This window comes from Monodelphis domestica, chromosome 3 (assembly GCF_027887165.1).
Source record: "Monodelphis domestica isolate mMonDom1 chromosome 3, mMonDom1.pri, whole genome shotgun sequence".
NCBI lineage: Eukaryota > Metazoa > Chordata > Mammalia > Didelphimorphia > Didelphidae > Monodelphis > Monodelphis domestica.
The window spans coordinates 11,381,087-11,398,569 of record NC_077229.1 but is presented as its reverse complement, the minus strand read 5'-3'; the positions used below and the strand labels follow the sequence as shown (position 1 = coordinate 11,398,569).

Here is a 17,483-nt window from a genome sequence, read left to right as displayed (position 1 = left end):
TTTTAATCCTCATTTTCTAATTGGTTCATTCTTCATTTCAAGCCATTATTTTTATCCTTTGATTTTTTTGCCTCATTTTCCAGTTGGTTAATTCTGACTCTTATGACCCTCTGGTTTTAATTCATGTGCCTCTGTTTCCAGATGACCTATTGCTTTTTTAGCTGTTGTTTTCCTTTTCCCATATTTCTTCAACCTGTCTCTTTTGACTTTTGAATTCCTTTTTGAGCTCTTTCAGAGCCTGAGTCCAATTCCCTGGATTTTTTTAGTTTTTTTCTTGAAGTTCTTTGGATCCATTGGACCTCTGTTGATTCTGTTCTTTGTTCTTTATTCCCAGAGAAGCTTTTAATCATTGCCTCCTTCTTTTTTCTACATATTTTCCACCTTTGTGAATTAAAAACTGTTGGTTTACTGGAACAGGGTGTTTGAGCACTCTGTTGTGGAGGGAATCTTCAGTCTTCTCTCTTCTCTGCTGGTATACTGAATTAGACTGGTTGAGCTGACCTGTGTGTTAATCTCTTGAGGCCAAATCTTCATTATAGCCTACTGCCACAAGGAAGTGCAAGTTACCCAACCAGATGGGATCCCCTCCCCCAAGTTCTGCCTTGCTAGTCACTGTCAAAGACTTGGACCTTATGTGGTGAATCTGAGGCTCTCCATCATCAATGTTTTTTCAGATAGTACTTTATTAAGTACTTTACAAAGCTATTATTTTTCTTTTCATGATTTTCTTATCCATTATTAACCTAGTTTTCCTTAACAAATTTTATTTGATTCCAAATATAATTTTTAGCTCTTAGATGGTTGACTTCATTTTCTTCTTCTCAGTCTTGATTTCCCATGGCACCATAATAGATATTGGTGAACATTAGGACCATAAGAGATGCCTGATCTTTAAGTCTCTAAGAACAAATCTTTTGTAACTAACTGTAATAAATTTCTGGTTTAAGACTTGTACAATCAGTCCTACTCTTCACAACTAGCATCTTAATATTTAGTGAATATATAAATATCTCCTTACATAAAAATCTATGAATGGGCATTGGTAATATCATAATTATAGCACCTATGTATATCTCATATCTTTTAAGTACCTATAACTTGCTATTTCCAAGTGTTTTTTTAAAGATATTCACTCCCCAGTTGATCATAGAAAATAGAAATTGTTGGTTTTGTTCAGCTATTTCAGTTATGCCTGAGTTTTAATTGCCCCATTTGGGATTTTCTTAGTAATGTTACTTGAGAAGATTGTCATTTCCTTCTGTCACTCCTTTTACATATGATATAACTAAGAAAAATAGGGTTAATTTACTTGCCCAGAGTCCACAGCTCATAAATGTATTCAGGAAGATGAATCAGCCCTGCCCTTTTTGTCTTATTTCTTTTACCCATTTCCATCCTACTACATTGTTGAGCAAGATAGATTCCTTTATTTAACTCTGTGCATGTATATTCATCTACTGTGCCAAGTTACAACAGAAAATTAAAGAGGTGAAAATTCCCTGATTTTCAAAAAAGAGACTATCATGGAATTTTAAATTTATGCTATTGATATTGACTTGATTCCATGAAATAATTCTAAAATGTTACATTAAGAATATTATGAATGTAAAAAAATGTATTTTTATGTAAAATGTAAATGTAAATTAAAATGTAAAAAAATCAGTTATTACAAATAACCAACATGACTTCTTCAAAAACAGATGTATATATACCCATATATATACATATATATATATACAGGTTTAATCTGTAATTCTACTCTGGGTAAACAAAAAGACAAAGATGTAAGACTATATACAGGTTCTTTTGGAAAGTATAGGGAAGACACAGTGACTGAAGTAGAGAAAACAATAGAATCTAAACACTGTCAACCAAATCATTGTCTTTTTAGGGGAACAAAGAGAAGAATGAATATAGTAACTCACAGTGACTAAAATACTACCTATAACAAACTGAAAGCTGAAATTAATATGATGTTTTTTCTGGCAATAAAATTTTTCAATTAAGAATTTGTATTTGCTTCTATTCTCTCCCTGTGATCATGGGTACCTGTGATCATAGGTCAAATTGAAACATATTTCTTTCTCATCCAGATCAGCTATGGTCCATTTGATTCCATTCTCAGTGACAAGGTCCAGTTTCCTTCCCTCTATCAGATGGCTCCCAAGGACTCTTCTCTTTATCAAGGTGTTGTTCATTTAATGGTATATTTTAAATGGAACTGGATAGGTCTGATTGTAACAGATGATATGAGAGGAGAGGATTTCCTCTGGGAAATAAGAAGGGAAATGGTAAAGAACGGTGTTTGTGTGTCCTTCACCGAGAAGATCCCTGTCAGTGAAAGAAGACATGTGGAATCACAGGACGCATTTATTCCCAGGATCTTATCATCATCAACAAGGGTGATTGTCATCCATGGTGACACAGACTCATTAATGATTCTGAGACACTCACAAATTCCTCTTATACTTCCCATTATAACATGGAAGGTATGGATTGCCTCATCTCACTGGGACATTACCATGAGATATTTTTATCATCATGGTTATACTTTCAATGGGGCTCTCACATTTTCTTATTTGACAAATGAAATTCCTGGGTTCAAGACTTTTCTTAAGACAATTAAACCCTCACAATACCCAGATGACATTTTACTTAGAGAATTCTGGCTCTCTACTTTTAGTTGCTCAAATCAACCTGTTAACTTAGAACAAAAGATTTGTTCACCAAATGCTTCTTTGGAGATTTTGCCTCTGTGCTTTTTTGATATGACCATATCTGGTTTGAGTTACACCATCTACAATACTGTTTATGCTGTGGCTTGGGCTCTCCATGAAATATTTAGGAGAAAAATAGAGAAAAAATCAAAGAGAGATGAAGAATACAGAGTATTCCATTCTTGGCAGGTAATATCAAATGGGTTGCCACAATTTAGACATGGTAAAGTAAAGATATATTTTCAGTATGCACGGGACAATATAGATTATGAAACTCCAACTATCAAATCATGTAATTTTATATTCCTGAAAGATTTTGTGTGTTGTTAATAGTCAATATTTGTCAATCTACATGGGAATTCCTAATTGTTGTTTCAACCTGGGTTTAAAGTTGGAAAAGACCACCGGCACCAATTGGTAATCATATATGTATCTGGACAAGTGCTTCTTTTGCAACGACTTTGCTGTTGTACTTCTAGTCAGAAAAAATATTGCCTCCAAAGGCATCTTTTTCCATTTTGTGGTGGTTATCATTGTTCAGAAACTATTCTTCATTCACCTAGGTCAGCTTGTTAAGACTATAAAATATCCTTTACTAGCTGACAACCAAGGTCATGACTATCCCTCATAAAGTCTATACCTGCTTGTGAGTACAAATATCCCATCCACATTGTGGGCATAGGACAAGTTACCTCTATAATCTGAAAAATCCATTCATAATTTTTGGTGTGCTCCTGGTACCTTATATTCATTTATTAATAACAAAAAATTTAAAATATCTCTGTTTCTAGCCTATTATGTGTCATCTGCAGGCCTTCATATTCTTTTCACAGACTATATTTATTTTTACTTATATAAACTTTAAAAAGGAAATTGTATCTATGTTGTTAAAAGTTAAATATGTTGATATAATACAATGCTATACATATATTTTATGTCTTTTGAGTTTCTAAAATTTCTGTGTAATCTGCTCCCCTTTATATTTCAGCTACTATTTATGTAACTCTCCAAAATTCCCTTTCCATTTCTTATTTTGACAAATTGAAACTATGATTGGGAAAGTCACAATGTGGAAGGTATACCTGCAGTTTCTTCAATTATTCTCATTCGGAGTTCTAAATAAACCAGGAGTTATATTTTCTCCTAAATTACTACTGAAGCACAATTCCTCTTTAATCAGTTAATTAACTGTGAACCTTCTTCAGTTCATAAGTAAATCAGAGACTCTTCTTTCCTGCCAAGTTTTTCTCTTTACATCAGTCCCTGGACTCAGATTATACAAACATGAATTCTCTTAACCATATAATTTATTAAATGTTTAAAAAAATTAAAGCCTTAGCAACCATGATGTATACGTCACAGGTTTGTCTCTAGGCATTGGAGATCATCTTGACTAAATATTAATCAAGTCAGACAAAGACTATCTTTTTCTATTTAGAAGGATGACAATATGACAACAAAGCTGAGTAAGAGAATGGACACCTTCTTCAGAGTCTGAGCACCATAAGTGAAGTTCTATTCTTAGGAATTTTATTATTTAATCAGTCAGTGAATAAGTATTTATTAAGTGCCTATTTATTGTAGTAGGCACTGTACTAAGCACTGGGAATATTAACAGAGTCTATATAGGAGCTAATGATCAAATAGGGAGACAAGGAAACAAATATGTATAAATGGGCTTTATAAAGGATAAATTAGAAATAATTAATGCAGTGAAGGCACTAGAATTAAGATGAATTGGTAAAGACATCCATTAGAAGGTTGGATTTAATTAAGATTTAAAAGGAAGACCAGGAAAGCAGAAAATGGTTTTGGAGAGGGAATGAATTGCATGAAGAGAATTCAGCCAGAGAAAATATATTCTGGAGCCAAGAAGTAGAGTCTTATTCACAAAACAGCAAATGAAGCCAGTGTCACTATATTGAATAATAAATAGGAAGGAATGAGGTAATATATTAGAACATTAGAAAGATGTGCTGGGGAATGAATACACAAAGTGCTTTGAATGTCACTAAAAGATATTTTTTTAAATATCCTGGAAGCAAAAGAAAAAGACTAGAGTTTATTGATTATGAGAGTCACACAGTCAGATATTAATTTTTGAAAATTTCTTTTGTAGCTGAATGAGGGATGAAGTGGAATGAGACAAGACTTGTGGCAGACAGACACATTTGTGGGCTACAAATATTGGAATAATTCTGGTGTGAGGTGATGAAGCTTAGGCAGTATGAGAAGAGAGGATGGGAAAATACTTGAGAGATGTTGTAAAGGTGCCCTTGGTAATAGATTATCAAAAAGAGATGAAGGATACTGAGAAGTAGGGAATGAAACTGAGATTTTGAACTATGGTGCATGAACACCACTGTGTGATCCAGGGGTTCACTCCTACGAGTCCCAGGAGACAGCCAGGTTTTATCACACCTCCAAATAAGACTACAAAAGAGGTCCAGTATCTCTCATATAACTCATAGGTTATGTGTCAACAAACTGCTCTTTGCTCTTCCCCTTGACACCATCTGGTGATGAAGATTTCTCTTCCCTTTCAGCTGCACTCTTCCCTGAAGAACACCCAATTTCAGAACAGTGCTGGGGACCAGGTGTTTGTGGATGAGAAAAGAAGATCTGAGGCTCAGTATGCCATTATGAACTATGTGTTCTTTCCAAATGAGACTGACGCTCTGGTGAAAGTGGGCCAGTTTGTCCCCAAGAGTCCCCTTGGTCAAGATTTCACAATTTGTGAGGATGCCATAGTGTGGAGCAGTTCCTGGGATTCAAAGGTCAGAGACAGTTGATATGTTAACTTTATTCTTCTAATCACATGATTGATTCTTGCCCTATTTGGTTTCTTCCACATCACATATTTCTATATAGCAAACATCTAGTGACTGCTTTAAAAATATCTGGGTAGATCTAAGGAATGAAAGGATCTCAAAGGCCATTTAGTGCACTGCCCTCTCTTTTCAAATGAGGAAACTTCTGCTCAGGGAAGTTGAGTGATTTATTCAAGGATACAAAGGTGCTGAGAATTCTAGGTAGTATTTGTTGTTATTGTAGTTGTCATTCAGTCACACCAAACACTAAATGATACCTCCATGCAGTCCATAGAGTTTTATGGGAAAAGATACAGGAGTGATTTGCCTTTTTCTCTTCAATTGTGTCCCCATTTTACAGAGAAGGAAGTACAAAAATAGGAGTTAATTGATTAGCTAGAATGTGAACCTGAGTTTTCCTGATTCTAGGTCCAGTGCATTATCCACTTTGGTACCTGGTTCCTCACTGGTTTTGTGTGTATATATGTATTTCAGTCTGTCTGTTCACACATGTATAAACACACACACATATATAATTTCCTTCAATCATCAAAAAGTAAACTTTTTCTCCATCTGACTCCAAATCTTCTTTCTTTCCAACTAAGAATGAAAGAATAACCAAACCTCATGAATAATGAACCAAAACTAATGTAGAAATTGGTCAATTCCATAAAAATAGTGCATGTAATTTTGCATTCTGGGTGCTTTACCTCTTTTTTAGAATATGAGTAGCATGTCTCATTCTTAATATTCTAGATCTATGTTTGTTTATTACATGGATTAAAGTTCCCAATTCTTTAAAAGTTTTGTTATGTAGGACAGGTGTAGCAATATTGCATTTTCTCACCATCAGCCATGACCCCAAAAAGTTGTATGCTAAAGAAAAAATGAGAAGGACCAAAGTCTGATTTCTACCTCAATCATGGGGATTTTAAGACAGAATTTAAGCCAAATAGAGACATAATTTTGTCTCATATCTTAACAGAAGAAAACAAGGAAGTTCGATTTCAGAAGTTGCTGAACAGCCACTTCCCTGAGTCCCCTGAGATGAATCTTCTACTTTGCAATTGATATTCAGCACTACCACTGGGACTTTTGGTATCTTTGATCCTGTGCTCCTCAGCACTGAGCAGTGGTTTATTAGCAGTTTCTTTTTTCTGGTATCAGATACAAACATCAGCTTAAGTCCCATAAAATTTAACAACCAATGGCAAGTTTCAATAGTCTAAAGCTTTTAGGCATGCAGCATTGGTTGTTGTGGTTGATAGGTACTGTAAACTGATCCTTTAATATCAAATATCAATACCGAGTCCATAAGCTCAAATTTTTAAAAGAAATCAAATTCAAAATTGGGAATAAGGAAACAAAAAAAAGGAAAAATCTCATTGCAAACCCCATTAAACAATGAGATAGTGAAACATAGGCATAAACAAAAATAAAAATCACTTAAAATTTAAAATCAACTCAGATTTTCAACGCTAAATTTCTTAAAGACTAATGGTAGAGACTGTAACTAGTTTGATGAAGTCCATCTGTTGTTATTTATATGACATATAACAAAACCAAAAGGGGCAAAAGACTCTTTTGGTAACATATGACCTTCCTGCAGTGCAAGTTGTGACAAAGTCTCATTCATATGGTGTGAAATTGCTGCCCAAGACAAAACAGAGCTCAGATAGAGCTGGCAACAGACCCAACATCCATAAGATCCAATGGCCTTGTGTTGGAAGAGTATATATCTGGCTTGACAATGGACTTTTATAATAGCATTATTCCTAGGTCAGTCATGGGAAAAGGGTACAAATGAAGAAAATGTAACCTGGATTATAGCTAATAACCCAAACATCCTAATTTAAGGTAACATTTTGTCACAGAATAACCTAGATTAGATTAATTTATAATCTTAAAGAAAAATCAAATCCCAAAAAAACAAAACAAAACCAAAACAAACAAATAAGCAATAACATGCAATGTATGCCACAGAATACAATTACTCAGTGTCAGTAGATGGTCCTTGTTTTACATGAGAATGATGAATCCAAGAGTCTTTTTCTCCAATTTTGATCACAGTTGGAGTTATTAGCAATTCTTGTAAAAGGCCTTCCATGAGTTCCTCCAGTGTGCTGAAAATTCTTTACATAAACCTTGACTCTTGAGTATAGATCTGCATGTGCATGAGGTTCTTCACTTGGGGAGGGGAGTAGACTGAAATAATTATTGTCAAGAAGACATTGGGATCTGAGAAGGAGTAAACACCTCCAGACTCCTTGATGTCTCTTCCCCATCCTTGTGCCATCAGAAATCATGAACCCTTTAACCATACCTTTGGTTATTCCTCTAGTGTCCCCCACAGTGACTATAGGCATTTTATGGGTTGTTATAATTTGAATTGTGATTTATCTTATTAACATTATGAGCCCTTTTGGAGGTTCTATTATTATTATCCCTCCAATGTCTGATCCTAATCTCCTGATTCTTCCTTCTACAATTTGTAGGTACATGGCCTTGATTTCCAGAGAAATATTATTGTATTGACCCTCAATATGCCAGGGTACTTGCCATGTCTTTCAAGAAAGTCATGATTTCCTTAATTACATTTGTTAAGATAGGAGCAAAAGTAACTGCCACTTTCTCCCTGCCTTGTTTTTGTTTGTCCAGTTTCTCCTTTATAGCTTTTTCCTTTTCTTTCCTCTCAAACTCTTCCAAAACATACACTGCTAATCTCTTCAAGTATTCTATGTCCATGATGGGCCTGTCTGGACAGTTCTTCAGAAAATATTCTTTCATTTTTGAGGACAAGTGATTGATAAAATGGTTTTCTTATGATATGAGTATTTGGAATCTCTGAAAGATCTAGCCCAAAATTCTACAATCCTATCATAAAAGTGAATTGAATGTTCACTTACTTACTGATTAATATATTTGATTTCATTCCAGTTCTCTGGTCTTGAGGAGCAAGTTTTCATACACTTTAACTAAGTATGTCTGGCTTCACATAATTGCATACAGTCCTCAGCTGTGTTTGAGTCCCATATGGGGTTTTTAAAGGCCATTTTTTGGCATTCTCATCTTGATAATTATTAGTAGCTACAAGGATGACCTGTTTATCCCCCTCAGTAAGTAAGGCATACATGATATCCATGACATGCTCAACTTGGGTTATAAGTCCTAAGAATATTTTCAAATTGCTTGGTCAAAAGAAAGGGTTCACCATCAAATAAAGGAGTCCTGTTTATACATCTATCAATATCATTGGAGGAAAAAGACACATGATTTCCTACTGTTACTAAATTTCCTTTACTCTCATGTGTGGTAACTTCCCTCAAAGGAAGCCTGCCTTTACTTGAGGCTTCTTTAGCTTTCAGTACAATGCCTAGAGTCTGAGTAGAGAAGGAAGAGAAGACACATGGAGTAGAGGGAGAAGGACATAGAGGAAGAGAAAGGAGAGGAGCAGACAGAGGGAGAGGAGAAGAAAGGAAAGGTGAGGAGGAGGAGAAAAAGGAGGAAGAACAGAAGGAGGGATTGAGGGAGGAGGAAGAGGAGAAAAGAGAGGAGTAGAAGAAGAAGGAAGAATAGGGGAAACAGCAAAAGGGGAAAGAGATATTTCAGACTCTGGGAGGAGCAGAGGCAGAGGCAGAAGGAAGAGGTGTGGTTAGGGAGGGAGGAAGAGGAGAATCCAAAGATGTACCACAGGGCCAGATCTTCAGAAGGAAAGGGTCTGGGCATAGATCAAGTGAAGGTTTACCAGAAATTTTTAGGGAGACGGGGCTTCATATGACACTGGTTTAGTAGAATATTTAAAGAAAAATTTCCAAACAAACCAGTAAAACAGTTTCTTGGGATTATCTTCTCCTATAGCCATCTTTAACTCCTTTTTGACTAAGATTTACAGAAATAAATTGCTTTCTTCCTCTTCATAAAAGATTATCTCCTCATAAAATGAGCATCTTATTAAAAGAGATTTCTTTTGGAATTCATTCTGTAATATTTTTCAGAGTCCCTGGAGAATTTTCCATTGTCTAAACTTTAAAATTCCAATATAGAAGAGAAAAGGGTGGGAGGTGGGGAAGAAAAATCAGGTTTCCCAATCTTACTATAGGACGTACCCCCACTAGGTCACACTTTAAAACTTAACTTTAAACTTGTTCCTAAAGAGGTCCCATTTTAAAAATCTACTTTAAATTTCTTTCTCAAGCTACCATTTGGTCTCCATGAATCCCCCTAAACACTGGGTAATTTTAAAGTGAAAATGGAAATAAAAAGTAAAGTCGTCATCTCTCCACTCAAATAATACTAATCTCTCACTCTCTGAGGCTGAGCTAAAACCTTTCCACCTTCCTACACCCATAGCCTAACAATCTAATTTAAAAGAACACAAAGATGAAGTCTCATTGAGCTGATCCACAGCATGGCTATTGTCACATCTCAGGAAACTGAAACTCAAAAAAAATTTAGATTTTCTAGTAAACTACCTTTATGAAAAACTGAGAGGAAGAGGAAGATAAAAATGGGGGGGGGGGAGGGAATTGGAAAAAATCCAAAGAGGAGAAACATCACCAACTTCATGGTTTGCCAGACTGTTAGGAATAAAAATTAATCTTGAAGACTATATTAAATTTATAAATATTTATTAGTAAAGAGAAAAAATATAGAAATAAGATTTCCAGCCTTTCTAACTTATAGTAAGATCAGGTCCCAAATTCCAGCCTGGCAAGCTGGCACTTGCCAGAGATGGTTATATAGATATGCCAGGGGAAATGGGCAATAGAAAAAGAGAGAGAGCAATAGAGGAGAGCTCCCCCAACCCCAAGCCTGTAGTTTCCTGCATTGGCTTTTCAAGCTTTTTTTCAAGTTTTCCTTTCCTTGGATCCTTTTCTTGTCCCCAGGCCTCCATACATTATATCTCCTGGCCTCCTGACTTAAATGGCAGTGCTATGCTGACATACTACCAGACATGTGACTTTGTTACTCCTCTGTCCATCCTCTGGGATGAGTCTAATATTGTTTTTGCCGGAAAAGTTCATTTAATTCTGTTCACTTCACTTGTCATCACTTCATACAAGTTTCCATTGATTCTCTGAAACAATCCCTTTCATCATTTCTTACATTATAATAATATTTCATGACATATATACATCTACATATGAACATATATACACATCATGTGAGCATGTATAATTTATGTTTATATATGCCTATTTATATATGTGCACATGTGTATATATCATAACTTGTTTAGTTATTCTTCAAATTATCTACAGTATTTAATATTTCCTTTGCCATTTCAAAAAGAGTAAAATGTACATTCTTATTTTCATTTTATTTACTATAGGCTTTATCCCTCTTTTGATCCACCTTCTCTCTAATTCCTCATTTTCCCTCTTATCAGCCTTTACCCATCCCATTCCTTGTTTGTGCAAATCTCTTTTTAGCGTACCTTGATTATGAGATACTTTCTTCTAACATTCCATTCTTTTCCCCACCTAGTATATTCCTCTTCTCATCTTTCCATTCTTCCTTTAAGATCATGAAGGCATAATACTACCACTACCAAGTATTATCTAATTAGTCTCCCACTAGGTCCTCTAATGATAAGGTTCAGTGGTGACATAAGATTCTCTCCCCACAGTAGAAATTAAGCTGCATGTGTTCCATTAGTCTTTTATCATTGCCAAGAATGGGATACTGTATATTCTTCATTCATCTTTGGTTTTTTCTCTATTTTTATCTTAAATATTTCATTGAGAGCCCAAACCACAGCATAGATAATATTGTAAATGGTGTAACTCAAGACAGACGTGGTCATATCAAAAGAGGACAGAGGCAAAACCAAATAAGCATTTATATCATTTTTACTTGAAAGTTTAGTAAACTGAGGCAGACAAAGGTAAAATGACGTGCCCAGTAACAGACAGTGAATGTTATGCTGTAAGTGAATTCAGATCTTCCTGCCTCCAAGGTCAGCCTTCTATTTGCATGGTCACTTGGCTATCCATGGAAGTGGGTGTAAAATAATGGTTACCTAGAAAATAAGCTTCTTTTTTGCTGTCCAAAATCTCTGGAGTTCTCAGTTAAGATGTGTATTCCCCTCTCCTGTTACTGTCTTAGGTTCCCTGTGGAGTTTGCAGTGACAGTTGTGTTCCTGGATTCAGGAAGACCCCTTTGGAGGGAGAGTCTGTCTGCTGCTTTGACTGCTTCCCATGCCCAGAAGGGGAGATATCTAGTCAGATGAGTGAGTTCCTGCAGGGAACTCCCTTCTCACGGTCATTAACATACATCATTTTCTGAGTAACAGATCATATGAGACCAAGAAGCATCAGATGAATATCCTGAAATAAGTGCCCCAAACATGGTGCCTTTGATCTTACAACAGATTGAAAATTGAAAACTACCCAAAAAAAAGCATTTGCTGTTGTTTCATTGATGAATTCAAATTCTTTAATCTTCTATTGGAAAAAAAATGGTTATAAATTCCCCAGAAAAAGCATTCCAGCCAGGCTGAATATCAGAGATGAAGACTCTAATGTAGCCTGGGTGTCAGAGGGGGTAGAGTAATGTTACGTTTAAGTGAGTTAAGCAGGTGAAAGTGAGATTTCAGGTCTCAGATCTATCTTCAAGAGCCATCAGAACAAATTGTTTTCAGGTACAATTACAGGGAATCTACTGAACTTGTTCCAAATGGGGTGTTATACTCTCTTCATTATAATAATACTGGGGACTATGTTGTGAGAGCCCCAGATACCCAAAAGAGTAGATTTGTGCTGGGGGGGCAAATTGTAGGAGCTGGGGGGTTAGCTTTAGGAAACTTGAAATCTGTCATAAGATACCTGTTAGCTACAGTAATGAGGAAGGGGAAGGGGAACAGTTACCTCTTCCCTATACTCTTTCTGATCTAAAAGAAGTGATGTCACTTGGGAGCTTTAGTGGATTACAGCTATCCACATCAGAATAGTCATTCCTTCTCCTGTCCCTTGCTATGTGTGTCCATTTATGTATCTTTAGGTACCATGTTTTGCATCCCTCCTCTCTATTTTTTTCTTTCTGTCTCTGTTTGTCTCCAATCCAATATTCTTTTCCTCTAGCTCATATTAATAATGATCCATTGAAGAACAAAGAAGAATCAGTTTTTCTAGAGAATGTTCAAAGCAATGTTTGGAATTTTAAACAATATAAAATAAGGTGATGTCCCTGGGCAAGTCACTTGACCCCCATTGCCTAGCCCTTACCACTCTTCTGCCTTGGAGCCAATACACAGTATTGACTCCAAGACGGAAGGTAAGGGTTCTAAAAAAAAAAATAAGGTGATGATAGGGCTAGGGGCTGGGATTGGGTCTGTGATTTTACTGCTAAAGGCAAATACTGAACTAGAAACTGCTTCTACCAATTCAGGTCCACAACTCATATGAATCTTACTGTTTTAGTGTTACCTGAACACTGAATGATTGAGTAACTTCTATTGGATTACAAGAGCATATGTATCAGAGGCAGAACTTGAACTATGGTCTTCTTGGTTTGCAATCCGTTTTCTACCAATTATACTATATTGCACATGAAGCAACATCAGAAAATGAATAAAATCAGAAGATTAAGCAATGGGGCATTAGTGTGAATAAATGCACACCTGAATCACAGTATTTATGGACTGAAAATATCATCAGATCTTGGGAGAAGAATGGATGCACCCAGAACTCAGCCAGGGCCATTTCATTTGAAACTTGATTTAGATTGTCTTGAAGCCAAGCCAGTAGGTAAAAGGAGAAAGTAGAGAAAAGGCTGATTCTATGAGAAGTTCCTACAATGTGTACCAGGTTTACGCCATATACTAATATGTTCTATTGCCTTGATATGGGAATATATCAGTTTTTCCTTTGCAATGAAGGAAGTCTCTTGATTTAGTGATAATGAGGATGATGACGAAAGTAATAATAAAAACCAGCATTTATATATTGCTTTACACATTTACCCTCATTTGAACCTCACAATTCTTGATGTACATGTTATTCTCACTGTCATTTTGCTGACATAGAAACTGAAACAGATAAAGGTGAAGTGACTTGCATAGGGTCATAGAGCTAACTAGAGTTTGAGGAAGGATTTGAACTCAGGCATTCCTAATACCTGTGTCTATGAACTATTTATGTTACTTATAACGTAGTAAAATTTCAGAACTTCTGTATGGATTTGTGACATCACCAGCAAATGAGTTGATTTCAATTCTTATCTCTGATGTCACAGAGGAAGTTTTGGGATTTGAAAGTTTCATGTGGTGGAAGACAACAGAAAAAGGAAGAAGAAGCAAAGAGGAGGAAATTGAATGTCTAGGGAAGAGATAACCTGCTGATGACAAGACGAGGTCTAGAGTGCCAGAGAAATTTTGTCATTTAGGGGGTAAAATTTTAGAAAAATTATTGAATCTGAATAAGAGGTTGAAAATATGGTAAATTCACTATTCCAAAAGCATGTGAAAAAATTTATTCTGTGACAGAATGAGAATTTGGCTTTAAACTATCTGATAAAACATTGATATTAAAGGATTATGGAATCCTCTGTTGAATATATCATGGAGTTGCCTGCTATTCCACAAATCATCAATCAATCAATATCCTTATATTATATGACAGTGTTGTTGACAAATGGTAAGAATATAAGGAATAAAAAGAAATAGTTCCTGTATTCAAGGAATTTCCATTCCAAAGAAGGAGATAACAAGAGCACAGAGAGTACAGCCCTACAAAAATAGGTTTATTTCATAAAAATTAAATGTGGGAGTGGTTATACTGAAAGCTGGGAAGAATGTGGAAAGATTAATTCAGGCAATCTATAGCTAGAGTTGTTGCACAATGCAATGGATATAGCAGCAAGCTTTACCTTTGATAATGGGTCTGCAAATATTAGCTTTATTGCATTAAGAGAATAAATTAAAAGTAACAGATATTATCAGTTAAGGAAAAGGAATATAGAGAATCAATGAGACCTAAATCTAACTATGAATGAAGGACATGGTCAGAGGGGGGCCTAGCCTTGATTGTCCTTTTATTTACCAGTAACATCTCTCAGCAAAAAGGGAAGAGAGATTTTTGGTCCTATCGGGAAAAAAGATATTGTTGCCATTCTCTTGCCTACTTCCTAAATATGGGCATAGACATAATTCTTTAAATCTAAACATTGAGTCCTTATTTGTCTCCTGCAGATGCAGAGCATTGTATGAAGTGCCCAGATGTTGAATATCCAAATAGAGAGAGAGATCGCTGCATCCCTAAGACTATTACCTTCCTGAATGCAAAAGATCCTTTGGGGATGACTTTGGCTCTACTGGCTGTTTTTTTCTCTTTACTGACTGCCTTGGTTCTGTGGGTCTTTGTGAAGTTCCAAGACACTCCCATAGTCAAAGCCAATAACAGGACTCTCAGCTATACTCTCCTCATCTCTCTTACCTTCTGTTTCCTCTGCTCCCTGCTCTTCATTGGCCATCCTACCCCTGCCACCTGTCTCCTCCAACAAACAGTATTTGCAGTTGTCTTCACAGTGGCTGTTTCCTCCATTTTGGCCAAAACTGTAATAGTGGTTCTGGCTTTCAGAAGTATAAAACCAGGAAGCAGGATCCGCATGTTCATTCAGCCCAGAGTGTCCATCTATATTGTTCTCATCTGCTCTGGAATTCAAGTGATTTTCTGTGGCATTTGGTTGGTAACTTCTCCCCCCTTTCCAGAGGCAGACACACACTCTGAATACGGCCACATAATCATTAGATGTAGCGAGGGCTCTACCTTTGCATTTTACAGTGTCCTGGGCTATGTGGCCCTTCTAGCCCTGGGGAGCTTCACTGTGGCTTTCCTGGCCAGAAACCTGCCTGATACCTTCAATGAAGCCAAGTTCATCACTTTCAGCATGCTGGTGTTTTGCAGTGTCTGGGCCTCTTTTCTGCCCACCTACCAGAGCACCAAAGGGAAGGCCATGGTGGCTGTGGAGATCTTCTCCATCCTGGCCTCCAGTGCTGGGTTACTGGGCTGCATTTTCATTCCCAAATGTTATATCATCCTCCTGAAGCCAGACAGAAATACCCAGGAAAAAAAGTTAAAAAATAAACAAGTTTTCAAAGGCAAGGTTTTTCCTCGAACCCAGTCTTATACTTCCAGTTCTTGGAATATTAGGTTGGAAGAATAACCAACATGAATCTGGAATAGGAATTTTTTTAGTTTTTGGTGATGTTTGGACAGCACTTCATGTCTATATGACAGTCTCTTTGGCTACTTTGTAAACTTCCACTCTCATAGATAGGCTGAGTTCCCATGGTGCAACTGACTACTGCTCTTTTGATGAGGTTGCTACTAATTTTGATGGACATTTCTAATAATGAAATGGGTAAAATATTGGATTTCAGAATGTTAGATGTTATCAACGTCATCCTATAAATGTAAGGGATGGAGACAAAGAGTCTAAATAAAATCTCTCATGTACCATATCAACCATCAATTCCCATGAGGAAATTCTTAATCAATACACTCAATCATAACTTAAATCATTGATTATCTGATACTTTGATTTGTTACCTTTAGCTCCATGGGGCATGACTTATTCTACATAACTAGTCTCAAACTATCTTCATTATGGATCATCTGCTTTCATTCAATGACCTGAGGGAATTGTCAGAATTGAGTTAACTGCACTTACTCCATTTTGTGACTTCATTCTAGATTTAAATCACTTCCCTTCATATACAATTATTGATCTGATCCAATTTCTATCTTGAAAGAAAACTGTATTCTATCATGGGACTTGTGAGAAATCTTTATTACATTGTTTGAACATAGATGTTTGTGACTTGAAGCTGGATCATCTCTAATCATACTTAAAGACTCTTATCTAAAGATCTAGGTTTTGTTGACCAGAAAACCAGTTTTATATGAAGACTGATACTAGGATGTTTTTCACAATTATTCCTCTCAAGGACTCATATATTTTGTCTAAAATTTGTCCATGTCTAGTCAATCTGTTTCTATTTTCAAGTTTCATTGATTGAAAGCAGACAATTGTGGTGAGTGGAACACCACTTTTTTCTGATTTAAGGGGGTCACACATGTGCACTGGTTTCCTACATATTTGGAATGCTCCGAATCAGATTATTTAACTGACTAACTATGGTTTATACTCTGTTAATTATTTTCTTTTAATACATAAAGAATGTGTCTCTTATGTATTGGTGGTCCATTGTCATGATGAGGACTGGTCCTAATTTCTTATCAAATTGACATGTACTGTTCAATAAATCATTATGCTTAGAAGCTTGAATCTTTCTTCAATTATTTCAGTTTTCACTCTCAAAGATGCTTAGCAAATTGAAGCAAATCAAGTCAGGAATCTGACTTCTGGGAGGCAGCTTTTTAGAAAAACTCCTTTTTTTCTGAGTTTCCTTTTTGGTACTTTTTCATGGAAGACCATCCTCTTCTGAATTGAGAGGACCATATTCTTTTCAGTTTCTTTGAAGATAAAGTAAGGTTTATTCTCACACTGCTAGAGGAAAATATTCTGTTTAAAGGAATAATAGGTTAAGATACTTCCTTTAAAGGAATAATAGTTTCTGATAATAATAAAATGATGAAAAGATATTCCACTTAAGGGAATGAGGTTCAGTCATTTATCAGTCATGTTTGACTCTTCAGTGATAGTCTGTTGGAATAGTGAAATCCTGGATATGACTATGGCTTCCAGGAGCAATAATTTCAGATTCTTTGTGATTTTCAGGCTGTTTTCCAGTTTTTTTTCCTTCTCCATATCTTCCCTAAAGATGACACCTGGCTGTGTGGAGGGTGGTGAGGGTGGAGATGGCTTTTATCTAGATCACCTGGATGAACATAATTCTTTCAAGAGTCAAAATTGCAACTCCTTCATGGATTCTCATGTTATAAAACTTACCCATAGTTCCTTTCTGAATCTTCCATATGGGCCCTCTCACTCA

At 36.1% G+C, this 17,483-nt stretch overlaps 1 protein-coding gene across 1 annotated transcript in view; it reads left to right on the top strand.

Annotated features, from left to right (window-relative positions):
- VN2R552 (vomeronasal 2 receptor 552) overlaps nt 1–15,691 on the top strand; it is a 47,888-nt gene extending 32,197 nt beyond the window's left edge. The window contains exons 3-6 of the mRNA NM_001099562.1: nt 2,094–2,906; nt 5,264–5,494; nt 11,636–11,759; nt 14,718–15,691. Of these exons, the coding sequence (NP_001093032.1) occupies nt 2,094–2,906; nt 5,264–5,494; nt 11,636–11,759; nt 14,718–15,691 (2,142 nt within the window). The remainder of the gene's footprint in view (nt 1–2,093; nt 2,907–5,263; nt 5,495–11,635; nt 11,760–14,717) is intronic.
- The last annotated feature ends 1,792 nt before the right edge of the window (nt 15,692–17,483 follow it).